The sequence below is a fragment of the Piliocolobus tephrosceles genome, chromosome 4 (genome assembly GCF_002776525.5).
Source record: "Piliocolobus tephrosceles isolate RC106 chromosome 4, ASM277652v3, whole genome shotgun sequence".
In the NCBI taxonomy this organism is placed as follows: Eukaryota; Metazoa; Chordata; class Mammalia; order Primates; family Cercopithecidae; genus Piliocolobus; species Piliocolobus tephrosceles.
The window spans coordinates 113,391,986-113,419,016 of record NC_045437.1 but is presented as its reverse complement, the minus strand read 5'-3'; the positions used below and the strand labels follow the sequence as shown (position 1 = coordinate 113,419,016).

Sequence of the window (27,031 nt, the reverse complement as noted above, 5' to 3'; positions counted from 1 at the left end):
AAAAATACAAAAAACTAGCCGGGCGAGGTGGCGGGTGCTTGTAGTTGCAGCTACTCGGGAGGCTGAGGCAGGAGAATAGCGTAAACCCAGGAGGCGGAGCTTGCAGTGAGCTGAGATCTGGCCACTGCACTCCAGCCTGGGCGACAGAGCAAGACTCCGTCTCAAAAAAAAAAAAAAAAGAATGTATTCCAATATCAAATGGCAAATTCTAACAGTGCAAAAACTACAATTACTTTTGTACCAGCCTAATAGTTTGCTTGGTGTTTTTATCATGAAAGGGTGTTAGACTTTTAAAATGTTTTTTCTATCTGCTGAGGCGATCATGTATTAACTTTGCTTTGTTGTATTATTGTGGTGTATAATTGATTTTTTGTGTGTGTGGGGATCAGTATCCTTTTTGTTTTTGTAAAGTATGCATGATTTTATTTTATTTTTTTTAGAGACGGAGTCTTGCTCTGTCCCCCAGGCTGGAGTGCAGTGGCGTGATCTTGGATCACTGCAAGCTCCGCCTCCCGGGTTCAAGCAATTCTCCTGCCTCAGCCTCTTGAGTAGCTGGGACTACAGGCGCACGCCACCACGCCAGGCTAATCTTTTTTGTATTTTAGTAGAGGCGGGGTTTCACCGTGTTGCACAGGCTGGTATGCAACTACTAAGCTCAGGCAATCAACCTGCCTTGGCTTCCTAAAGTGCTAGGATTACAGGTGTGAGCCAGTGCGCCCCGCCAACTTCATTTATTTTTTATTTTTTTTGGAAAGTATACATAACTTCATATTATTCATCCATTTGGAATTGTACAATTCAGCGCATTACATATATTCACAGTGTTATATAATCGTTATTTTCTATACCAAAGTTTTTCAATATCTCCAACATAAACTATCCATTAAATAGTAATTCCTAATAGTTCCTTTTTCCTACTCCTTGGTAACCTGAATTCTTTCTCTCCCTTTGAATTTGCCTATTTTATTTTTGATAATTAATATCAATAGTATCATTTAATATTTACCTGTTTATATCTGGCTTATTTTACTTAACATAAAGTGGAACCAATTTTAGCACATTTTTTGTCACTTCAAAATAAAATCTTCTTGCTTGATAATTTACTGTGTTGAAAAAAAAAAGGAAACCAGGCCGGGTGTGGTGGCTCAGGCCTGTAATCCCAGCGCTTTGGGAGGCTGAGGTGGACGGATCACAATTAACAGCTTGTAAGTGTGACTTTGAAGAGGTTGAGACCATCCCGGCCAACATCGTGAAACCCCGTCTCTACTAAAAATAAAAAAATTAGTTGGGTGCGTTGGTGTGCGCCTGTAGTCCCAGCTACTCAGGAGGCTGAGAAAGGAGAATCGCTTGAGCCAAGGAGGTAGAGGTTGCAGTGAGCCACGATCACACCACTGCACTCCAGCCTGGCGACAGAGCGAGACTGTGTCTCAAAAGAAAAAAGGAAACCTTGTACTCTTTAGTTACCATCCTCCTACACCTTAACTTCCCCACTGCTCAGTAACCATTATACTATTGCCTGTCTCTAGATCTCTCTATTTGAGACTCATATGAATGGAATTATATAATATGTAGACTTTCATTCCTGTGTTTTTATATTAACATGATGTTTTGCGGGTTTATCCTATTTTAGCATGTTTCAGTGGTCACGTAATACTTCATTGTATGGATATTTCACATTTTGTTATCCATTCATCAGTTGATTGTCATCATCCCAAACAAAAACTCTGTACTTATTAAATGACTCTCCAATCCTCCCTTCATCTATTTTGGCCATTTTGTAGTAACTCTATTTGCCTATGCTAGGTATTTCATATAAGTGGATTCATGCAATATTTGCCTATTTGTGTCTGGTGTATTTCACTTAGCATAATGCTGTCAAGGTTTTTGCATGTTGTAGTATGTATCAGGACTTCCTTTTTCATGGTTGAATCTTCCATCATGTAAATAACACATTGTATTATCCATTCGTGATGGACATTTGAGTTGATTTCACCTTTTGGACAATGTAAATAATGTTGCTATGAACATGAGTGTGCAAATATCTGTTTGAATCTCTGCTTTCAGTTCTTTTTGGTATATGCCTAGCAGCAGAATAGCTGGGTTACATGGTAATTCCGTACTTAACTCTTCAAGGAAGTTCACCCCTTCCTTTCTTAAGTCTTTGTTATAAACCTTTGAGGGGTTTTCCTAGTTCATATTGCTTGTGATAGTTTTCCCCCTATTTATTGACTGTTTTTGGGGAGATGCAGGTCCTTGAAGTTCATGAAGACTCCATTTCCTCTGATGTCACTATAATCACTTTGACTGTGGCAGCCTTTGCTAAAAATATTTTTGGATCCTGGATGTGGTGATTCATGCCTATAATCTTAGCACTTTGGGAGGCCAAGGTGGGAGAATTTCTTGAGGCGGGAGTTAGAGACACTTTTGGAGTTTATTTTTTTTATAATTGTCTCTTTTTTCATCTCAGTCTTTTTTTTTTTTTTTTTTGAGACGGAGTCTCGCTCTGTCGCCCGGGCTGGAGTGCAGTGGCCGGATCTCAGCTCACTGCAAGCTCCGCCTCCCGGGTTTAGGCCGTTCTCCTGCCTCAGCCTCCCGAGTAGCTGGGACTACAGCAGGCGCCCGCCACCTCGCCCGGCTAGTTTTTTAGTATTTTTTAGTAGAGATGGGGTTTCACCGTGTTAGCCAGGATGGTCTCGATCTCCTGACCTCGTGATCCACCCGTCTTAGCCTCCCAAAGTGCTGGGATTACAGGCTTGAGCCACCGCGCCCGGCCTCATCTCAGTCTTAAAATTATTTCTTCAAAGACATAATTGTGCTTAGGCTTTGATGCTTTCATCAGATAAAATGAAATAAAGATTGAATCTGGTGAATAAATAAAACTAGTAGATGACAGCTTGTAAGTGTGACTTTGAAGTAACATGAATGGTTTTTATCATGTTATATGTAGAAATGACTTCTTAGTGGTAATATATGGCAGGATTTGGCAAACTAGCCTGCAGTCCAAATATGGCTAACAGCTGTTTTTGTACAACCAATGAGCCAACAATAGTTTTTACGTTTGTGAATTGCTGACGCAAAATTAAAAGGAAAATATTTTGAGGCTGGGTGTAGTGGTTCATGTCTACAATCCCAGCATTTTGAGAGATTGAGGTGGGAGGATGGCTTGGGCCTAGGACTTGGAGACCAGCCTAGGCAACATAGTGAGACCCTGTCTCTAAAATTTTTTTAAAAAATTAGCTGAGTGTGGTGGCACACACCTTGTAGTCCCAGCTACTTGGGAGGCTGAGGTGGGAGGATCAGTTGAGCCTGGTATTTTGAGGCTGCAGTGAGCTGAGATTGTGCCACTGTACTCTAGCCTGGGCAACAGAGTGAGACCCTGTCTCAAAAAAAAAAAAAAAAGAATATTTTGTATCATGTTAGAATTATATGAAATTAAAACTTCAGTAACTATATGAAGTCTATTGGAACGTGGCCACTCATATATGTTGTCTGACTGCTTTTGTGCTGTGATGGGAGGATTGAGTAATTTCGAGTGTATGTCTTACATTGCAGAATCTAAAATATTTACTATCTGGCTTTTTTTTTTTTTTGTGACGGAGTTTCACTCTTGTTGCCTAGGCTGGACTGCAATGGCACGATCTCAGCTCACCGCAACCTCTGCCTTCTGGGTTCAAGCAGTTCTCCTCTCTCAGCCTCCTGAGTAGCTGGGGTTACAGGCATGTGCCACCACACCTGGCTAATTTTGTATTTTTAGTAGAGGTGGGATTTCCCCATGTTGGTCAGGCTGGTCTCAAACTCCTGACCTAAGGTGATCTGGCTGCCTCGGCCTCCCAACGTGCCGGGATTACAGGCGTGAGCCACTGCACCTGGCCTACTATCTGGCTCTTATGCAGAAAAAAGTTTACTGACGTGTGTGGTTGTCACAGGTGATTGATTGGTCTTCTGGGAACAATAGTTGTTCATATGTTTTCTAGTGTGACTGCCAAAATATTATTTCATAAGCACATCTTATATGTTAACTTGTAATGGATGAAGCAGTAATTTGGTAGTTAAATTAATACAACTCACTCTGGTTAGTGGGAAGGATATTTTAGTGATATTTTCATATTCACATTGTCCTGTTGGTCAGCATTCCTTTTTATTCTCCTCCTTGGTTGTCAGAAAAGAGGTTTAAAAGGCCGGGTAACGCCTGTAATCCCAGCACTTTGGAAGGCCAAGGCAGGCAGGTGGATCACGAGGTCAAGAGATCGAGACCATCCTGGCCAATATGGTGAAACCCCGTCTCTATTAAAAATACAAAAATTAGCTGGACGTGGTGGTGCCCCAGCTACTTGGGATGCTGAGGCAAGACAATCGCTTAAACCCAGGAGGTGGAGGTTGCAGTGAGCTGAGATCGCGCCACTGCATTCCAGCTCCGTCTCAAAAAAAAAAAAAAAAAAAAAAAAGGTTAAAAGATCTTTAGTGCTCTCATAATACTGTTATTTTATTTACTTTATTTTATTTTATTTTTTTTGAGATGAAGTGTCGCTCTGTCGTCCAGGCTGGAGTACAGTGGCTCAGTCTCAGGTCACTGCAACCTCTGCCTCCCAGGTTCAAGCGATTCTCCTGCATCAGCCTCCCAAGTAACTGGGACTACATGCACCTGCCACCACGCCCAGCTTATTTTTGTATTTTTAGTAGAGATGGGGCTTTGCCGTCTTGACCAGGCTGGGCTTAAACTCCTTACCTCAAGTGATCCACCCCCCTTGGCCTGCCAGAGTGCTGGGATTATAAGCGTGAGCCACCATGCCGGCCTTATAATACTGTTATATAGCTTTTGAAATAGTATGTTACGATTATTTTTGTGTTCTGTATTCCTCACTAAACTGGGATTGTGTTGTCTTGCGTATTATTGGGGCCTACATAGTTCCTGGAAAGTAGGTGTAGACAATAAGTATTTTAGGAGAAGTGAGTGGTCTGTGAGATAAATACCTAAGTCATTTATTATATCTTGGTTTTCCTGCAGATAGGAAAGCTAAAGTTGTAATTTAGAGTTTTTTTTTCTTTTTTTTGAGATAGTCTTGCTCTGTTGCCCAGGCCTGGAGTGCAGTGGCGTGATCTCAGCTCACTGCAAGCCCCTCCTCCCGGGTTCACACCATTCTCCTGCCTCAGCCTCCCCTGTAGCTGGGACTACAGGCTCCCACCACCACACCTGGCTAGATTTTTGTATTTTGTTTAGTAGAGACGTGGTTTCACCGTGTTAGCCAGGATGGTCTCGATCTCCTGACCTCATGATCCGCCTGCCTCGGCCTCCCCAAACTGCTCGGATTACAAGTGTGAGCCACCTTGCCCAGCCTTTGTTTGTTTTTTTTTTTTTTTTTTTTTTGAGACAGAGTCTCGCTCTGTTACCCAGGCTGGAGTGCAGTGGCCGGATCTCAGCTCACTGTAAGCTCTGCCTCCCGGGTTTACACCGTTCTCCTGCCTCAGCCTCCTGTGTAGCTGGGACTACAGGCGCCTGCAACCTCGCCCGGCTAGTTTTTTTGTATTTTTTAGTAGAGATGGGGTTTCACCGTGTTAGCCAGGATGGTCTCGATCTCCTGACTTCGTGATCCACCCGTCTCAGCCTCCCAAAGTGCTGGGATTACAGGCTTGAGCCACCGCGCCCAGACTTTTTTTTTTTTTTTTTAAGGATTACTTGCTGGAGACTGAATTAGTGCAAAAATTATTTTTTGGCTGGGCGCGGTGGCTCACGCCTGTAATCCCAGCATTTTGGGAGGCCAAGGCGGGTGGATCACCTGAGGTCCGGTGTTCAAGACCAGCCTGACCAACATGGAGAAACCCCGTCTCTACTAAAAATACAAAATTAACCTGGGTGGTGGTGCATGCCTGTAATCCCAGCTACTTGGGAGGATGAGGCAGGAGAATTGCTTGAACCCAGGAGATGGAGGTTGTGGGGAGCTGAGATCACACCACTGCACTCCTGCCTGGGCAACAAAAGTGAAACTCTATCTCAAAAAAAAAAAATTATTTAAAAACTAAAAAAAATTTTTTTTGAGTGCACGCCACTGCACTCCAGCCTGGGCAACAGAGCGAGACTGTCTCAAAAAAATAAAAAATTAAAATAATAATTAAAAACTTTTTTAAGTAATTTTTTTTTTTTTTGAGATGGAGTCTCTCTTTGTCACCCAAGCTGGAGTGCAGTGGTGCAGTCTCCACTCACTGCAAGCTCCGCCTCTTGGGTTCATGCCATTCTCCTACCTCAGCTTCCCGTGTAGCTGGGACTACAGATGCCTGCCACCACGCCCGGCTAATTTTTGTATTTTTAGTAGAGACGGGGGTTTCACCACGTTAGCCAGGATGGTCTCGATCTCCTGACCTCGTGATCCGCCCGTCTCGGCCTCCCAAAGTGCCAGGATTACAGGCATGAGCCACCACACCTAGCTAAATAATTTTTTAAAAAATAATTTTTAAAAACATACTTTTAAAAAAATCATTTTTTAAAATTAAAAAAATTTTTTTGAGCCGGAATCTCGCTCTTTTGTCCAGGCTCCATGGAGTGCAGTGATGTGATCTTGGCTGACAGCATCCTCCGCCTCCCGGGTTCAAACAATTTTCTTGCCTCAGCCTCCTAAGTAGCTGGGATTACAGGCGCATGCCACCATGCCCAGCTAATTTTTGTAGTTTTAGTAGACGGGATTTCGCCATGTTTTTGAGGCTGGTCTCGAACTCATGACCTCAGGTGATCCACCCGCCTCAGCCTCCCCAGGTGCTGGGATTACAGGTGTGAGCCACTGCGGCTGGCCAGAAAGTTATTATATAATCAATGCACCATTGCCCGAAATACTTATCTGACTTTTTTTTTTTTTTTTTTTGACACGGAGTCTTGCTCTTGTCACCCAGACTAGAGTGCAAAGGCGTTGTCTCGGCTCACTACAACCCCTGTCTCCTGGGTTCAAGCGAGTCTTCTGCCTCAGCCGCCCAAGTAGCTGGGATTACAGGCGCCCACTACAATGTCCGTCTAAGTTTTCTTTGTATTTTTGGTAGAGATGGGGTTTCACCATGTTGACCAGGCTGGTATGAAACTCCTGAGCTCAGGTGATCTGACCACCTTGGCCTCCCAAAGTGCTGGAATTACAGGTAGGAGCCTGGCCTTATCTGACTTTTAAGCCATAGTATTTATTATATCATTGATTTAATTTTGGGCAAATGTGGTCACAGAAGATTTGGACAAATGTCACAAAAAAGTTACACTTAATTTTCTGTAATTTATTTCAGCAGTGAGTAGGAAGAAAATTTGAATGCATATATGTTACAGTCTTTTTGAGGCTGGGCACGTGGCTCACACCTGTAATCTCAGCACTTTGTGAGGGAGGATCGCTTGAACCCAGGAGTTTGAAACCAGCCTTGGCAACATGGCAAAACCTCATCTCTAAAAAAAAATTAAAAAATTAGCTAGGCTGGTGGCACGTGTCATTAGTCCCAGCTGCTTGGTGGGGCTGAGGTGGGAGGATCACTTGAGCTCAATAGGTGTAGGTTGCAGTGAGCTGTGATTGGGCCACAGCACGTTAGCCTGAGTTACAGAGTGAGACCCTGCCTTAAAAAAAAAAAAAAAAGTATTTGGAAGCCTTCTTCAGAGGTTATTTTTGGAAAAGCAAATAATATTATAGCCTTGAATGTAATAGTGTCATATCATTTAAGTCATATGGAAAATGATACTTTGTATGAAAATAGTAACATCCAGAGTAGTTTTATTAATAAAATACTCTCCGGATGGCAAGTGATAGATACATCCTGTTTCAATTTTACAACAAAGCATGTTTGTGATATAAACATTATTCGATTGCAAAAATTGTTTTTTTTTTTTTTTTTTTTTTGGATGGAGTCTTGCGCTTTCGCCCACACTGGAGTGCAGTAGCGGGATCTCGACTCACTGCAACCTCTGCCTCCTGGGTTCAAGTGATTCTCCTGCCTCAGCCTCATGAGTAGCTGGGATTACAGGCACATGCCACCATGCCCAGCTAATTTTTGTAGTTTTAGTAGAGACAGGGTTTTACCATGTTGACCAGGCTGGTGTCGAACTCCTGACCTGAAGTGATCTACCTGCCTTGGCCTCCTAAAGTGCTGGGATTGCAGGCCTTAGTCACTGCGCCCGGCCTGATTGCAAAAACATAACATTTCAGTGACTTCAGTGTTTTGAAATTGAGGGATTAAAATCTAAGATACTTGATTCTTCTTTTTTTTTTTTTTTTTTTTTTTTTTGAGATGGAGTTTCACACTTTTTGCCCAGGCTGGAGTACAATGGCACGATCTTGGCTCACCGCAACCTCCACCTCTCAGGTTCAAGCAATTTTTGAATCCCATAGTGCTGTGTTGGGATTACAGGTGTGATCCACCGTGCCTGGCCATTTTTTTTTTTTTTTTTAAAGAGACAGTATCTTGCTCTATGGCCCAGGCTAGAGTGCCGTAGCAGTCATGGCTTACTGCAGTCCTGAACTGGGCTTAAGCAGTCCTCTCACTTCAGCCTCCTGAGTAGCTAGTACCACAGGCACACACCACCACCCCTGATCCCATGATTGTTCTATTAATGTTTACAGCTGTATAATTAGTATATAATCTGCATTTACCAGAAATCTGTAAAATCTGGTTATGTCATTACTTTTCCTGATTATTGGTACAGTTAAAACCTAGAAAGGCTCATTCCTATAAGGGATACATTGTGTTGGAAGAGCTTATAACAACTTTGTTTTATATTTTGCCAAAAAGCCTTAGGATTCTTTAACTGGAGGGTGTAGTCCAGAGTCCAGGTCCAATTTCTAGAGTTCTGGTGGAGTGGCAGATATCCATTTCTTGGGGGTCAGTCAGAATTGAGCTCAGTAATTAATTGGAGACTTTTTGTTTTGGATGTTTCAGTTGTAAATGGAAACAATACCCCCCTACCAGAATTCTTGTGAGGATTCTGTTATATTACATGTGAAAGAACTGATTACAGGTGTCACAAATTACTTTCTTACTCATTAATTTATTAATTATGTGCTATGCACTGTTTTGTTTTGTTTTTGAGATAGGGTCTCTGTTGTACAGGCTGGAGTATAGCTGTGCATTGTTTTCAGTGCTGGGAGTACTGTGATGAGCAGAATAGACATTGTGTCTGCCCTCATGGATCCTTCAGTAAAGTGAGAATGGCAAATATCAAACAAGGATTGGGCCTGGTGCAGTGGCTGATGCCTGTAATCCCAGCACTTTGGGAGGCTGCGGCGGGTGGATCACTTGCTGTCAGGAGTTCAAGACCAGCCTCGCCAAGCTGGTGAAACCCTGTCTCTATTAAAAATACAAAAATTAGCCAGGCGTGGTGGTGCATGCCTCCCAGCTGCTCGGGAGGCTGAGGCAGGAGAATCGCTTGAACCTTGGAGGCAGAGGTTGCAGGGAGCCGAGATTGTACCACGCCACTCCAGTCTGGTTGACAGAGTGAGACTGTTTCTCCCAAAACAAAAAACAAAAAAGAAAACAACAGCAACAACAAGAAGGATCGCTTGAGCCTGGGAGGTTGAGGCTGGAGTGAGCTATGATCGTGCCACTGTACTCCAGCCCCGGTGACAGATTCACAGCCTATCTTTCAAAGAAAAAAAAAAAAATCAGTATTAGATTGTATGTTCACAACTATATGTGTGAGAACCTATATGTGTGGGAACTCTTCCTGCCAACGAGTGCCCAGAGTTTTCTCTCTGCTCTGATTACTGTCTCAAATTGCCTTTTAAAGAAATCTTTATTTCAGTTAATATTTTAGAGCTATTTGATTTTGCCTTTTGCTTATTGTTTTTTTGCATATTCTGTTAATGCAAAAAATTGAATTAAATTATTATTATTTTTGAGATAGAGTCTTACTCTGTTGCCCAGGCTGGAGTGCAGTGGAGCAATTTCGGCTCACTGCACCTCCACCTTCTGGGTTCAAGTGATTCTCATACTGCAATCTCCTGAGTAGCTGGGACTACAGGCATGTGCCGCCATGCCTGGCTAATTTTTTGTATTTTTAGTAGAGACAGAGTTTCATCATGTTGGCCAGGCTGGCCTCAAACTCCTGGGCCTCAAGTGATCTGCTGACCTTGGCCTCCCAAAATGCCTGAATTATAGATGTGAGCCCCACACCTGGGTGCATTAAACTATTTTAATAGACATGTTTGATTGATTGATTGATTGATTGATGAGACGGAGTTTTGCTGTTGCTGCCCAGGCTGGAGTGCAATGGCCCAATCACAGCTCACCACAACCTCCGCCTCCTGGGTTCAAGTGATTCTCCTGCCTCAGCCTCCCGAGTAGCTAGGATCACAGGCATGCGCCACCATGCCTGGCTAATTTTTGCATTTTTAGTAGAGATGGGGATTCTCCATGTTGGTCAGGCTGGTCTTGAACTCCCGATCTCAGGTGATCCACCTGCCTCGGCCTCCCAAAGTGCTGGGATTACAGGCGTAAGCCACCACGCCGGGCCTTTAATAGATATGTTTTAAACTTATAAGGATTTTAAGAAAACCCTAAAAAATAGAAAACAAATTTATAATTTATAGTTAAAAGGTTTTGTTGTTGTTTGAGACAGGGTCTCACCCTGTCACTGAGGCTAGAGTGCAGTGGAGTGATCACAGCTCAGTGCATCCTCGACCTCCTGGGCTTAAGTGATCCTTGTTTAATGTTTGTTTTTAAGAACATTAAAAAGTGCTTTGTTGAAGGTGTTTGGTTTAGCACATTTTCATTGAGTACTGCGTAGGTGCTGGAGTTTAAAACATCAATAAGACAAAAAAATGAATAGAAAATAAGATTATTGCCTCTGCAGTTGAGACTGTTAGAGTGTGGTATTAATATCAATGTAATGTGTCAAGTACAGTAATAAGTATGCACAGGGGATCCAGAGTCTTAAGTAGGGGTAAAGTAGACCCAAGAGTTGTTTCTTTGAGCTGAGCCATGAAGTATAAGTAGCTATTAGCCAGATAGGAAAATGAAGCGTGCCTTAGATTGAAAAGTATGATCAAGTACATGGAGGTGTGATAGCATCAGATTTATGTGAACTACAAAGTGTAAATCCTGTGATGCAACTTGGTCATAGTTTTTCCTAGGAGTCAGATTAGGAAGAGCCTTATTTGTCATCCTAGGACCTTGGACTTAAGTTTTTTTTTTTGAGGCGGAGTTTCACTCTTTTTGCCCAGGCTGAAGTGCGATGGCAGGATCTCAGCTCACCACACCCTCCACCTCCTGGGTTCAAGCGATTCTCCTGCCCAACCTCCCGAGTAGCAGGGATTACAGGCATGTGCCACCACGCCCGGCTAATTTTTTATTTTTAATAGAGACAGGGTTTCTCCCTGTTGGTCAGACTGGTCTCGAACTCCCGACCTCAGGTGATCCGCCTGCCTCAGCCTCCCAAAGTGCTGGGATTATAGGCATGAGCCACCACGCCCAGCTGGTTTTGTTTTTTAAATTCTTATGCTTCAAATGAAATCATACACAGAACACAAGTATAAAACGTAGAAAAAAAGATGGAGCTGCTTTGATTTGGAGTGTGGAGGGAGTAGCCAGTTTTCTTATCACCCTCTGGGGTAGCCTGCAAGGGGCTCTCGTGAGCACTATCTCAGAGGAACACAATTTGAAAACTACCTCTGTGATGGAATTTCAACAGAAGGATTTTGAAAAGTCCAGAGGAATTGATTAAATGATTAATTGTAAAATACATTCTTAGAGTTGGAAATAAGTTGGTGTGGTATGTGGGAGATGGGGAAGGAGGCCAATCAGGTATGTCTGGGCTGTTAAGAAATTGTTACTTCTATTCTTTAGAGTAGTCTATTAAGATATAATTAATATTATTTTTATTTTTTATTTTTTTGAGACTTGCTCTGTCGCTCAGGCTGGGGTGCAGTGGTGTGGTCTGGGCTGACTGCAGTCTCCACCTCCAGGGTTCAAGCAGTTCTCCTGCCTTAGCCTCCTGGGTAGCTGGGATTACAGGCACCCACCAACATGCCTGGCTAATTTTTGTATTTTTATTTTTTATTTTTTTTATTTCTTAAAAGAAGAAATATTTTTTATTTTTTTATATTTGTATTTATATTTATATATTTTTAATTTTATTTATTTCTTAAAAAAAGAAGAAATCTTTTTTTCTTAAAAAAAGACAGAGTCTCGCTGTGTTGCCCAGGCTGGAGTGCAGTGGCTCACTGCAACCTCTGCCTCCTGGATTCAAGTGATTCTTCTGCTTCAACCTCCCAAATAGCCGCAATTACAGGCACATACCACCATGCCCAGCTAATTTTTTTTGTATTTTTAGTAGAGACAGGGTTTCACCATGTTCACCATGTCTGCCCGGCGGGTCTCAAACTCCTGACCTCAAGTGATCCACCCACCTTGGCCTCCCAAAGTGCTGGAATTACAGGCATGAGCCACTGCACCCGGCCTACTCACCGTTTCAATGAGTGTTGTACCTTGGTATCTCGAGAGTCTTGCTGTGTTGCTCAGGTTGGTCTTGAATTCCTTGGCTCAAGCAATCCACCTGCCTTGGCCTCCCAGAGTTTTGGGATTCCAGGTATGAGCCACTGCCTGTAAACTTGTAGTGACCTTGTCCTTTGCTTAGTCTGTTAATTACTGAGAGAGGTTTTTCTACCCTGTGATTATAATTTTGTTATGTGTCCTTGTATCTCTTTTTGCTTTTTATTATTTATTTATTTATTTTGAGATGGAATCTCGCTCTGTTGCCCAGGCTCGAGTGCAGTGGCATAATCAACTTCCGCCTCCTGGGTTCAAGCAATTCTCCTGCCTTAGTCTCCTGAATAGCTGGGATTACAGGGGCACGCCACCATGCCTGGCTAATTTTTGAATTTTTAGTACAGACAGGGTTTTGCCATGTTGTCCAGGCTGGTCTTGAACTCCTGATCTCATGATCCACCCACCTCAGCCTCCCAAAGAGCTGGGATTATAGGCGTGAGCCACCGCGCCTGGCTGATGATGATATTTTAACAAATGAAGAGTTGTATTTTCTAGATGAGCAAAAAATGTGGGTTTTTTTTTGAGATGGAGTGTCTCTCTGTAGCTCAGGCTGGAGTGCAGTGGTGTGATCTCGGCTCACTGCAAACTTCGCCTCCCGGGTTCACGCCATTCTCCTGTCTCATACTCCTCCCGAGTAGCTGGTACTACAGGCACCTACCTGGCTAATTTTTTGTATTTTTAATAGAGACGGGGTTTCACCGTGTTAGCCAGGATGGCCTCTATCTCCTGACCTCACGATCCACCCACCTCGGCCTCCCAAAGTGCTGTGATTACAGGTGTGAGCCACCGTGCCGGGCCAAAATGTGGTTTCTTAAGATACAATCTACTCCTGGTAAAAATGATATGAATATTGTTGAAATGACAACAGATGAATTGGAGTATCATGAAACTAGTTGATAAAGTAGTATCCAGGTTTGAGGGGACTGACTCCACTTTTGAAGAAACTCTAGGCCAGGTGTGGTGGCTCACACCTATAAGCCTAGCACTTTGGGAGGCTGAGGTGGGTGGATCACCTGGGGCCAGGAGTTCAAGAGACCAGCCTGGCCAACATGGCGAAGCCCTGTCTCTACTAAAAATTAGCTGGGCGTGGTGGCACATGCCTGTAGTCCCAGCTACACAGGAGGCAGAGGTTGCAGTGAGCTGAGATTGTGCCACTGCACTTCATCCTGGGTGACAGTGACAGAGCAAGACTGTCTCCAAAAAACACCCAAAAAGAGAGAAAGAAGCTCTATTGTGTGTAAAATACTACCAAATGACATTGAATGCTACAGAGAAATCATGAAAGGAAGAGTCAATCCATGTAGGAAACTTCATTTTGTGTGTGTGTTTGTGTTTGTGGCAGGTTCTCACCTTGTCACCCAGGCTGGAGTGCATTGGTGCAATCTCAGCTCACTGCAACCTCCACCTCCTGGGTTCAAGTGATTCTCCTGCCTCAGTCTCCTGAGTAGCTGGGATTACAGGCGCCTGCCACCATGCCTGGCTAATTTTTGTAGTTTTTGTAGAGATGGGGTTTTGCCATGTTGTCTAAGCTGTTTTGAACTCCTGACCTCAAGTGATCTGCCCTTCTTGGCCTCCTAAAGTGCTGGGATTACAGGTGTGAGCCACTGTGCTTGGCCACATTGTGGTCTTACTTTAAGAAATAGTGGGTTCTGTGCTATTTCCTGTAATCCCAGCACCTTGAGAGGCCAAGGTGGGTGGATTGCTTGAGCCCAGGAGTTTGAGGCCATCCAGGGAAACATAAAAATTTAAAAAATTAGCCGGGCGCGGTGGCTCACGCCTGTAATCCCAGCACTTTGGGAGACCGAGGTGGGTGGGACACGAGGTCGGGAGATCAAGACCATCCTGGCTAACACGGTGAAACCCTGTCTCTACTAAAAAGATAAAAAATTAGCCAGGCATGGTGGCGGGCGCTTGTAGTCCCACTATTTGGGAGGCTGAGGCAGGAGAATGGCATGAACCCGGGAGGCGGAGCTTGCAGTGAGCGGAGATCATGCCACTGCTCTCCAGCCTGGGTGACGGAGCGAGACTGTCTCAAAAAAAAAAAAAAAAAATTTAAAAATTAGGTGGTCATAGTGGTATGCACTTTTAGTCCCAGTTACTCGAGAGGCCAATGGTAGAGGACTGCAGGAACCCAGGAGGCAGAGGCTACAGTGAGTTGTTTTTGTCTGACTGCATTCCAGCTTGGGCAACAGTTGAGTGAGACTCTGTCTCAGCAAAAACAAACAAACCAGAAATTGCCACAGCCATTCTGACCTTCAGCAAGCAGCCGTGAACACTGAGGCAAGACCCTCCATCAGCATAAAGGTTGCAGCTCAGATGATCATTTTTTAGAGACAGGGTTTTGCTTTCTTTCCCAGGCTCAAGTACAGTGATACGACCGTAGCTTGCTGTAACCTGAAAATGCTGGACTCAAGTGATTAAAGTTTTGTGCCAGCACCCCCAACTAAGACTGGCTTTGTTTTTTCCTCCCCTCCTCTCCCCCTTTTTAAAAATTTTTAATTTATTTTTATTTTTTTAAATGGGGACTCGCTCTGTCACCCAGGCTGGAGTGCAATGTCGCAATCTCAGCTCACTGCAGCCTCCTGGGTTCAAGCGATTCTCCTGCCTCAGCCTCCTGAGTAGCTGGGATTACAGGTGCCCACCACTATGCCTGGCTAATTTTTGTATTTTTAGTAGACATGGTTTCACCACATTAGTTAGGCTGGTCTCGAACTCCTGACCTCAGGTGATCTGCCCACCTCGGCCTCCCAAAGTACTGGGATTACAGGCATGAACCACTGCGCCTGGCCTCTTTTTTTGTTTTTTTAAATGAAGATGAGGTCTCACTTATATTGCCAAGTATGGTCCTAAAGTTCTAGGCCCAAGCAGTCTTCTTGCCTCGGCCTCAGAAAGTGCCAGGTTTACAGGTGTGAACCCCCACAACCAGCCTCAGTTAAGGGGTTAATTTTTTTTGTTTGTTTTTTTTGGTGATGAGTTCTTGTTATATTGCCCAGGCTGGATGTTCTTTTCTTTTAGCACTATATATTTTTTCCCCCAAATTCATACACTGAATAAAACAAAGCTTCTTAATTTGTTATTTTTAATCTATAATGCTATTGTACACAAACAGACTACTGTATAGTGTAAATCTAACTTTTATATATGTACTGTGAAATTGAAGCATTTTCATTACTCACTTTATCGCAATATTTGCATTGTTGTGGTGGTCTTGAAACCGAACTTATATTAATCTCCAAGGTCTGCTTTTACAAGTTTTTGTGGCCGGGCGCGGTGGCTCAAGCCTGTAATCCCAGCACTTTGGGAGGCTGAGACGGGCGGATCCCGAGGTCAGGAGATCGAGACCATCCTGGCTAACACGGTGAAACCCCGTCTCTACTAAAAAATACAAAAAAACTAGCTGGGTAAGGTGGCGGACGCCTGTAGTCCCAGCTACTCCGGAGGCTGAGGCAGGAGAATGGCGTGAACCCGGGAGGCGGAGCTTGCTATGAGCTGAGATCCGGCCACTGCACTCCAGCCTGGGCGACAGAGCAAGACTCCGTCTCAAAAAAAAAAAAAAAAAAAAAAAAAAAAACAAGTTTTTGTGTGGACATGTGTTTTCATTATTCTTGGGTATTGTATACCTAGGAGTAGAGTTACTGCATCATATGGTCATTCTATGTTTAAGAAAAAACTTCATTTTCAATGTGTGTACATAGGTATATATATTTACAATATACATGAGATATTTTGGTACAGACATGCAGTGTGTAATTACATTAGGGTAAATGGAGTTACCATCCCTTCAAGGATTTATCCTTTGTGTTACAAACAATCCAATTATACCCTTTTTCTTATTTTAAAATATACAGTTAAATAATTATCAACCTGTTGTGCTATCAAATTCTAGTTCTTACTGATTATTTCTAACATTTTTTTTGACCTTACTGAATCATCTATTCTTTTGTTTTCTTTAACCATCCTCACTTACCTCCATCTTTCTACTTCCCTTTCTAGCCTCTAGTAATCATTTTTCTGTTGTCTATCAGCAGGAGTTCTATTGTTTTAATTTTTAGTTCCCATAAATAAGTGAGAACACATGAAGTTGGTCTTTCTGTGCCTGGCTTATTTCATCTAACATAATGATCTCCAGTTCCATCTATGTTGTTGCAAATGATAGGATCTCATTCTTTTTCATGGCTGAATAGCACTCCATTATGTATATGTACCACATTTTCTTTCTTTATCCATCTGTTGAACACTTAGGTTATTTCCAAGTCTTGGCTATTGTGAACAGTGCTGCAATAAGCATGGGAGGGCAGGTGCCTATTTGAAATACTGTTTTCCTTTCTTTTCTCTATATAGCTAGTCATGGGATTTCTGGATCATATGGTAGCTCTATTTGTAGTTTTTTGAGGAACCTCCAAACTGTTCTCTAGATTTGTACTAGTTTACGTTCCCACTTTTATGCACATCCTTGCCAGCATTTATTATTTTCTGTCTTCGGATAAAAGCCATTTTATCTGTTTTAGATGGTATCTCATTAGTTTTGATTTGCATTTCTCTGATGGGCAGTGATACTGAGCACCTTTTTATATTCTTGTTTGCCATTTGTATGTCTTTTTGAGTATTTTCTATTCAGGTCTTTTGTCCATTTTTAGGAAAACTGTTTGATTGTTATATTTTTCCTTTAGAATTGTTTGATATCCTCATATATTCTAGTTATTTGTTTTGGGTTTTGTTTTTTTCCCTTGGAGACAAGATCTCACTCTGTCACTTAGGCTGGTGTGCAGCGGCACAGTCATGGCTCAGTTCAGCCTTGATCTCCCAAGCTCACGCGTTCCTCCCAGCCTACCCTCCCAAGTTGCTGAAACTACAGGTGTGAGCTACCATGTCTGCCTGGTGTGTGTGTGTGTGTGTGTGTTTGTGCAAGGATGGGATCTTGCCAAGGTTGATCTTGAAATCCTGGCCTCGAGCGATCACCCACCTTGGCCTCCCACAGTGCTAGGATTGCAGGCCTGAGCCACCAGGCCTGGCCTTTTCTTGTTTATAAATGAGATTATGTATTTATACTTGGCTTGATTTGATGACCTTATTCTTTTTTTTTTTTTTTTTTTGAGACGGAGTCTCGCTCTGTCGCCCGGGTTGGAGTGCAGTGGCCGGATCTCAGCTCACTGCGAGCTCCGCCTCCCGGGTTTACGCCATTCTCCTGACTCAGCCTCCCGAGTAGCTGGGACTACAGGCGCCCGCCACCTCGCCCGGCTAGTTTTTTGTATTTTTTTAGTAGAGACGGGGTTTCACCATGTTAGCCAGGATGGTCTCGATCTCCTGACCTCGTGATCCGCCCGTCTCGGCCTCCCAAAGTGCTGGGATTACAGGCTTGAGCCACCGCGCCCGGCCGATGACCTTATTCTTAAATATGGGTCGTTTAAGCTGTGGAAAAGTTTTAGTAGGCTTTGGATATCATATAAGTCAAGCATCTAAACAGGTATGTTTTTGTCTTGTATATTGCTATCATCTCTTTATAACAACTTAATTTTATGGGAGTTTTTGGTAACTAAAACAATAACTGAGTCCTTAGAGTTGCGATAATTTCTATGATGATTGTTATGTAAAGCATTAGTGCTTCCCCCACTTCCCCTCGTCTTTACCTCAAGTTGTGTATCACTATAGATTCTCAGGAAGTTTTTTTAAAAAACTGGCTGGGTGCAGTGGCTCATGCCTATAATCCCAGTACTTTAGGAGGCTGAGTTGGGTGGATTGTTAGAGCTCAGGAGTTTGAACCAGCCTGGGCAACATGATGAAACCCTGTCTCTACAAAAAATATATAAATGCCAGGTGCTGTGGCTCACGTCTGTAATTCCAGCACTTGGGAGGCGGAGGCTGGTGGATCACCTGAGGTCAGGAGTTCGAGACCAGCCTGGCCAACATGGCGAAACCCTGTCTCTACTAAAAATACAAAAATTAGCCAGGCATGGTGGCGGGTGCCTGTAATCCCAGCTACTTGGAGGCTGAGGCAGGAGAATCGCTTGAACCCAGGAGGCGGAGGTTGCAGTGAGTCGAGATCGCACCATTGCACTCCAGCCTGGGGGTGAGAGTAAGACTCCGTCTCAGAAACACACAAAAAAACAAATATGTATATATACACACACACACATATATATAATATACTTAATATCTAATGTTATATATATATGTAAATCACTCTGGTGTGGTGGTGCGCATCTGTAATCCCAACTACCTGAGAGCCTGAGGGGGAAGGATTGCCTGAGCCCAGGAGGTGGAAGCTACAGTAGGCTGTGATCGCACTACTGCACTCCAGCCTGCATTACATATGGAGACCCTGTCTCAGAAACGAAAAAGAAAAAATTGTTGCACTATGGCTATTTTTTAATATTTTGCTCAACTGTAATTTTTGGATATGTCTGGGAAGAGATTGATATCCAAGGACTATGTTCAATTTACATCGAAATAGGAAGCATATCCCATATGACCAGGAAATAGTTGAACCAGTTTTAGGTTTTTCTTTTTTTTTTAATCCTCAGAAGTGCAACATAGGTTTGATTTGTAACTGTTGCTAGAAAAATTCATTAGTGAAAGTAAAGATCTCATCTAAAATTCCTTTAAACAGAGCTTTTGGCTCAAGAGCCACTTCTTAGTTAGAGTTGTAGAGATGTGTTAAGCCTTTAATGATTTTCGAAGCTGGTAGTGATGAGCTTTTCTGGGTTAGTTTAATGTAAAGTGATACAACATTGTCAATGAAATAAAGAAGGAATATAAGCTGGCCGCATTGGCTCAGACCTGTAATCCCAGCCCTTTTGGGAGGACAAAGTGGGAAGATTGCTTGAGACCAGGAGTTAGCAGCCTGGGGAACACAGGGAGACCTTATCTCTATTAAAAATAAATCTTCTGGGTGTGGTGGCGTGTGCCTTTAGTGCCATCTATTCGAGTTGCTGAAATCAACATGCCACTGCACCCCAGTCTGGGTGACAGACTGAGGCTCTCTCAGAAAACAAATCAACAAACAAAAAGAAATAATGGGAGGTTTTAAATCTAGTTAGCTTTTAGGTTGGATTTAAAACACTTTGCAAACAAATTCTAGCCATATTTATTTCTAATGCCAAAAACATGGTCTTTAGAGTTATTCAGATATGGATTTAAATTCTAATCTTTACAATTTTGACTTAACCTTTTTTTTTTTTTTTCTGAGATGGATTCTCTGTTGCCCAGCCTGGAATGCAGAGGTACGATCTCGGCTCACTGCAACCTCCGTCTCCCAGGTTCAAGCGATTCTTCTGCCTCAGATTCCCAAGTAGCTGGGATTACAGGCACCCACCACCATGCTTGGCTAATCTTTGTATTTTTAGTAGAGATGGGGTTTCACCATGTTGGCCAGGCTGGTCTTGAACTCCTGACCTCCGGTGATTCTCCCGTCTCAGCCTCCCAAAGTGCTGGGATTACAGCCATGAGCCACCACACTCGGCCTGTGACTTAACCTTTTTGAGCTTCAGTTTATCTGCAAAATTGAGATAATGCTATATTGTAAGGTTGTGAGGGGTAAGCAAGATAATGTATGTATATTAGTTTTGGGGGGCTGTTGTAACACAGTACCACAAACTGGGTGGCTTAAACAGCAGAAATTCTCTCTCAGTTTGGGAAGGTAGAAGTACAAACTCAAGTTGTCAGCACATTGTTTTGAGGACTGTGAGTGTTTATCTCTTCCCCCTGCCCCTCTCCTAATGTCTGACCTCAGGCTTTCCTTGGTTAATAGATTGTGTTCTGTCTGTGTTTTCACATTGTCTTCCCTCTATTTGTGCCTGTCTTTATTTCCAATTTTCTCCATTTTATTAGGAAACAGTTGTATTGAATTAAGGCCCACCCTTGCGACTTCATCTTGATCAACTGCAAAGACCCTACTTCCAAATAAGATCATATTCATAGCTACTGGGTTATCTTGTATGTGTGTTTATCTTGTGTGTGTGTATGGTGGCAGTTTACACAGAATTCAGCCCAATACCATATATGAAAAGGTTTAGCACCGGTGTATTATTTCCAACTAAACCTATAGTCATACTAGAAAAAGCCATTCTGAAATCTGTCAATCCTGCCAGTCTAAGCCTGGAAGATGCCACTTCTTTACTCACATCTTCTCTAATCTCTTTTCCCAAGTGTCTTGGGATCTGGAATTGTGACTTATTTGTCTTTGTGTCTCTTGTTGAGCTTTGTACATAGGTGTTTACTAAGTTTGTGTGTAGTTAAATTATGGGCTTAAAAGGGTTTATTTTGGCATCTCTCTCTGCAAGATAAAATTTTTAAGCTGGTCTTAAAGTCATCTTGCTTTTTTAAACCCTTGTTCTTATTTCCACTATTTTCATGTTTAGAAGCTTTTCTGTGGTCTGGAATTCTTGCCTGTTTCTAAGTTTATTTATAAAGATCAGTTGGATTTGGTTATTATTGTCTATGAATGAAAGTATTAATGTATATTTATGTAGGTGTATTTTTCCAGTGGGTTTGCATATATTATTTGGTCATGTAAAATTTTCAAGATAGAAGGAAGCAAATAGGGGTTTGTTAAAATCTTTACTCATGGTACCGTCAGTTTAACGAAACTTAAAAATTTATGTTTCTCAATGGCCTTGTTATTTAAAAAAATTTTTAAGGTCATCATTATTGCTTCAGCGTAGTTTATAGTGGATCATATAACATATAGTGTATGTATAGCTGTGTTATTATCTTTAATATATGACATCTTCACTTAGCATATTTCATGGAGTTGCCATAGCATAATTTTGTTTTTTGGTTATATAGGTGAGAAGTTTCTATGTTGCCCAGGCTGACCTTGAACGCCCAGCCTCACCTCCTTATGCACCAGGACAACGGGCCTGAGCCACCGCAGCTCCCAGCATAATTTTTTAAAACAGATCTCTTGGTGGATATTAACTTTTGTCATTAAAAAACAAAAACAAAAAACTGCTTCAACAGCTTGGGCAACGTGGTTATATTCCATATCTAGAAAAAATAAAAAAAATTTCCAGGCATGTTGGTGAGCATTGGAACGCTGAGATGGGAGGAAGGCTTGAGCTCAGGAGGCGAAGGTTGCAATGAGTGAAGATTACACCATTGCACTCCAGCCTGAGAGGCAGAGTGAGAACCGGTCTCAAAAACACACAAAAAAACCAACCAAACAAAAACCTGCTTTAAATATCTTACCCTATAATTAGGAATTATAGGAAATTACTTTGAATTATTTTTGGGGGTTAAAATACTGGGAGCTGAATTACTAATTATTTGTTTTGATGGTTTATTATAGAGCAGGTGTTACTTTCCCAAGTTTGTGGCTTAGGAAACTGAGGCCAAGGTGACACAGTTTGTGATGGAGTCAGAAGAGAGGATTTATTACTGCTTTCTCTGGTTCTGTGGTTCTGGCTATTGTCTTTACCTCATACCACTGACATGTCTATTGAATGCATGTATTTTATGATTATACTTCCAAAAATGCAATGTAATCTTTTTGTAGAAGTTCTCTGAGGAGAAGACAGCCAACACCATGTGCTAGATTGGTTATGGTTAAATTTGTCATAAAGCATATAATAATAATGAAGTTTTATTATTACTGGATAACAGGAGAGTGGTTTAAGAATTTAGGCTCTGGAGTTATATATCTCGCCAGGTTTGAATCCTTGGTTCTGTCACTTAATAACTGTGTAACCACAGCCACGTAGTAAAATATGGGTAACAATGTATTTAAGAGGAACAGTGCCTTGCATTTAGCAAACATCATGTTACTTAATATATTTGAAGTCATTTAGAACTTGAATAAATAAGCTCTCTATTTAGCAGTGATTGCCAAATCATACTTAAATAATAAAAAATCAAGGCCAGGCGCGGTGGCTCAAGCCTGTAATCCCAGCACTTTGGGAGGCCGAGACAGGCGGATCATGAGGTCAGGAGATAGAGACCATCCTGGCTAACATGGTGAAACCCAGTCTCTACTAAAAAATACAAAAAACTAGCTGGGCGAGGTGGCGGGTGCCTGTAGTCCCAGCTACTCGGGAGGCTGAGGCAGGAGAATGGCGTAAACCCGGGAGGCGGAGCTTGCAGTGAGTTGGATCCGGCCACTGCACTCCAGCCTGGGCAACACAGTGAGACTCCGTCTCAAAAAAAAAAAAAAAAAATCAAATTATATCATAAATTTATTGGAACCTACTCAGATTGCAGTTTTCAGTACAGATAAAATATTTGTCTTTCTCATTGATTCTTGGCATCTCTTCAAGTTTCAAAGTCAATTAACTTTGAAGTCGTGTTCTTTTTGAGAATTTACAAATTGATAACCATCAAAATGGTCCCTTAGGTTTTTTTTTTTTTTAAGGCAGATCTCGCTCTGTAGCACAGGCTGGAGTGCAGTAGGCATGAACATGGTCCACTGCTGCCTCGAGCTCTTGGGCTCAAGCAATCCTCCATCCTCAGTCTCCCAAGCAGCTGGGAGTACAGGTATGCACCACCATGCCCAGCTAATTTTTTAATTTTTTGTAGAGACGGGGTCTGACATGTTATCCAGGCTAATCTCAAACTCCTAGGCTGGAGTGCTCCTGTCGCCTCAGCCTCCCAAAGTGTTGGAATTTACAAACAAGAACCACAGCATCTGGCCCCCTTAGGGCTTTTTATTTTATTTTATTTTATTTTATTTTATCCTTTTTTCTTTTGAGGCAGAGTGTAACTCTGTCACCCAGGCCGGCGTGCAGTGGCGCAATCTTGGCTCACTGCAACCTCTGCCTCCCAGATTCAAGCGATTCTCTTGTCTCAGCCTCCCGAGTAGGTGGGATTACAGGCATGGGCCGCCATGCCTGGCCAATTTTTTGTATTTTTTTCTCGTTTCAGTAGAGACGGGGTTTCACTGTGTTGGCCAGGCTGGTCTCAAACTCCTGGCCTGAAGTTATCTGCCCACCTCGGCCTCCCAAGGTGCTGGGATTACAGACGTGAGCCACTGTGCCTGGCCACTTAGAGCTTTTTAAAATAAAGTAAGACATAGTTCTTGTTTCATTTTCTAGTAGCTCTATATATATGGGAACTAAGCCCAGTTTTTTTTTTTTTTGAGACGGAGTCTTGCTCTGTCTCCCAGGCTGGAGTGCAGTGGTGCAAACTCGCCCCACTGCAAGCTCTGCCTTTTGGGTTCACGACATTCTCCTGTCTCAGCCTCCCAAGAAGCTGGGACTATAGGCGCCCGCCACCACATCCAGATAATTTTTGTAGTTTTAGTAGAGACGGGGAATTTTACCATGTTAACCAGAATGGTCTCGATCTCCTGACCTTGTGATCCGCCCGCCTTGGCCTCCCTAAGTGCTGGGATTACAGGTATGAGCCACCGCGCCTGGCCTTTTTTTTTTTTTTTTAAAAGAGTCTCTCTCTGTCGCACAGTCTAGAGTGCAGTGGCTCTCAGCTCGCTGCAACCTCCACCTCCCGGGTTCAAGCGATTCTCCTGCCTCAGCCTCCCAAGTAGCTGGGTGGGATTACAGGTGTCCGCTAACACGCCTGGCTAATTTTTGTGTTTTTAGTAGAACGGGGTTTCACCGTGTTGGCCAGGGTGGTCACGAACTCCTGACCTCAGGTGATCCACCCACCTTGGCCTCCCAAAGTGCTGGGATTACAGGCGTGAGCCAATGCGCCCAGTCAATCCCAGTATTTTTAATGAGATTGAGCTTCTGTGAGTATTTAGAAGAATACTTTGCTATTTTCTCTGAGCCTTATGTCTGAAAGTAAAGTGTTAGCTGGGATTACAGGCGTGTGCCACCACTCCTGGCTATTACTATTGTTAATATACTAATAGAAATATTGATTTGAAAAGCATATAGAATATCACATGCAGAAGGGTCTGAAATCTCTTAATATTATTAAAAATGCTTTCTATAATTTTTTCTCCATTTTTTTTCCCCTTTGTGTTTTGATCCAAGGACTAGATCAAGGATATCTTTTCCTTGGGATGATTTTCTTTATTATGTTTGTTTTTAGTTCTTTAAAAATAAAGCCAGCTTAATTTTATTTTCAGAATATGGATAGACTCATTATATAAAACAATTATAAATTGAGAACTATGTATAAAGGGCTATGTTATGAACAATTAAGATGAAATAATTTAGTTGTACTTATTTTGTAATTCTTTTTAGACTAGAGTGTTTTCATTCTCAATTTTTCATACATTGCTTTTTCAGAAGGCTAATAAGAATGATAATGCTTATTCAAAAGATTTTGATTCTTACCGATGTCCCATGTTTTGTCTGTCTAAAGTGTCAAGCTAAGAAAAAGTCTACGCCACTGAAGTATGAAGTTGGAGATCTCATCTGGGCAAAATTCAAGAGACGCCCATGGTGGCCCTGCAGGATTTGTTCTGATCCGTTGATTAACACACATTCAAAAATGAAAGGTAACACTTGCAGTGATTATACATGTTAAAGGCAGTTGCCTTTAGAATAACTCAAATTTTTGTTATCTTTAATAATAATCTATTTTTTTCCTTGGAGCATTTTGTGAATGAATTGGTATTACATATTTTATCTTTTGGGGCTTTTAAAAGTTTGTTTTACTCTATGATTTAAACCTTCTTTCTTTTTTTTTTTTTTTTTGAGACAGAGTCTTGCTCTTGTTGCCCAGGCTGGTCTGTGGTGGTGCAATCTCAGCTCGCGGCAACCTCTGGCTTGTGAGTTCAAGTGATTCTCCTGCCTCAGCCTCCTGAGTAGCTGGGATTACAGGCCCCTGCCACTACACTTGGCTAATTTTTGTTTTTAGTTTTGATTTTTTTTGAGACGGAGTTTTGCTCTTGTTGCCCAGGCTGGAGTGCAACAGCGCGTGATCTCGGCTCACCGCAACCTCTGCCTCCCTGGTTCAAGCAATTCATCTGGCTCAGCCTCCTAAGTAACTGGGATTGCAGGCATGTGCCACTACGCCCAGCTAATTTTGTATTTTTAGTAGAGATGGGGTTTCTTCATGTTGGTCGGATTCGTCTGGAACTCCCGACCTCAGTTGATCTGCCTGCCTCAGCCTTCCAAAGTGCTAGGATTACAGGCATGAGCCCTGCACCTGGCCTAATTTTTGTATTTTTAGTAGAGATGGGGTTTCGCCATGTTGGCCAGGCTGGTCTTGAACTCCTGATGTTAGGTGATCTGCCTGCCTCAGTCTTCCAAAGTATGGGGATCACAGGCTTGAGCCACTGCACCTGGCTGATTTAAACATTCTCAGTTATTCTGTTGATGCCAGGAAGGTGTTAGGCCATTTCTCTAATGTTTACATTGTCCAGAATCCCCTTTTAGTATATTTACATATTTCTACTTTAATCAGGTTTGTATCATTTTTGATAATATAAATCTGAAACAATTGTAAATGGTTCTTATTAATAATTTTGAAGTTTAAAATTTTGATTTGGAGTATTTCCTTTAAATGCTATTGTTTATTTTTCAGTTGATTGTTGTGTTTGAATCTCAGGTACCTTAGTTATAAATTACTCTAAAGGATGGGGCTGAAACTTGATTGATTGATTGATTGATTGATTGATTGATTTTTTTTGAGACAGAGTCTCGCTCTGTCGCCCAGGCTGTAGCGCAGTGGCCGGATCTCAGCTCACTGCAAGCTCTGCCTCCCAGGTTCATGCCATTCACCTGCCTCAGCCTCCCGAGTAGCTGGGACTACAGGCGCCTGCCACCTCGCCCGGCCAGATTTTTGTATTTTTTAGTAGAGACGGGGTTTCACAGTGTTAGCCAGGATTGTCTCTATCTCCTGACCTCGTGATCCGCCCGTCTCGGCCTTCCAAAGTGCTGGGATTACAGGCGTGAGCCACCGCGCCCGGCCTTATTTATTTTTTTATGCTATGCTATGCTATGCTATGCTATGCTATGCTATGTTATGTTATGTTATGTTATTTTTTGAGAAGAATTTCTGCTCTGATTCCCAGGCTGGAGTGCAGTGAGTGGCATGATCTCACCTCACTGCAACCTTCACCTCCTGGGTTCAGGTGATTCTCCCGCCTCACTTCCCAAGTAGCTGGGACTACAGGCACCTACCACCATGCCTGGCTAATTTTTTTTTTTTTTTTTTTTTTTTTGGAGACGGAGTCTCACTCTGTCGCCCTGGCTGGAGTGCAGTGGCGCCATCTCGGAGTGACAAGCTCTACCTTCTGGGTTCACGCCATTCTCCTGCCTCAGCCTCCCCAGTAGCTGGGACTATAGGCACTCACCACCACGCCCAGCTAATTTTTTTGTATTTTTAGTAGAGATGGGGTTTCACCGTGTTAGCCAGAATGGTCTTGATCTCCTCACCTCGTGATCTGCCCGCCTGGGTCTCCCAAAGTGCTGGGATTACAAGCATGAGCCACCGCGCTGGGCCAGGTTTTGTATTTTTAGTAGAGATGGGGTTTCACGATTTTGGCCAGGCTGGTCTTGAACCTCTGACCTCAGGTGATCCTCCCTCCTCAGCCTCCCAAAGTGTTGGGATTACAGGCGTGAGCCACTGCACCTGGCCTGAAACTTGATTTGAGCTGTCCTTTTTTCTATTAAGATGGCAGTGATTTTATTTT

General features: G+C 42.7%; 1 protein-coding gene across 6 annotated transcripts in view; it reads left to right on the top strand.

Annotated features, from left to right (window-relative positions):
• The window catches only part of NSD1 (nuclear receptor binding SET domain protein 1), a 175,977-nt gene that overhangs the window by 38,968 nt on the left and 109,978 nt on the right, over positions 1–27,031 (top strand). For all 6 annotated transcript variants that reach the window (XM_023185002.3, XM_023185005.2, XM_023185003.3 and 3 more), the window contains one exon: positions 24,754–24,889. In XM_023185002.3, the coding sequence (XP_023040770.1) occupies positions 24,754–24,889 (136 nt within the window). The remainder of the gene's footprint in view (positions 1–24,753; positions 24,890–27,031) is intronic.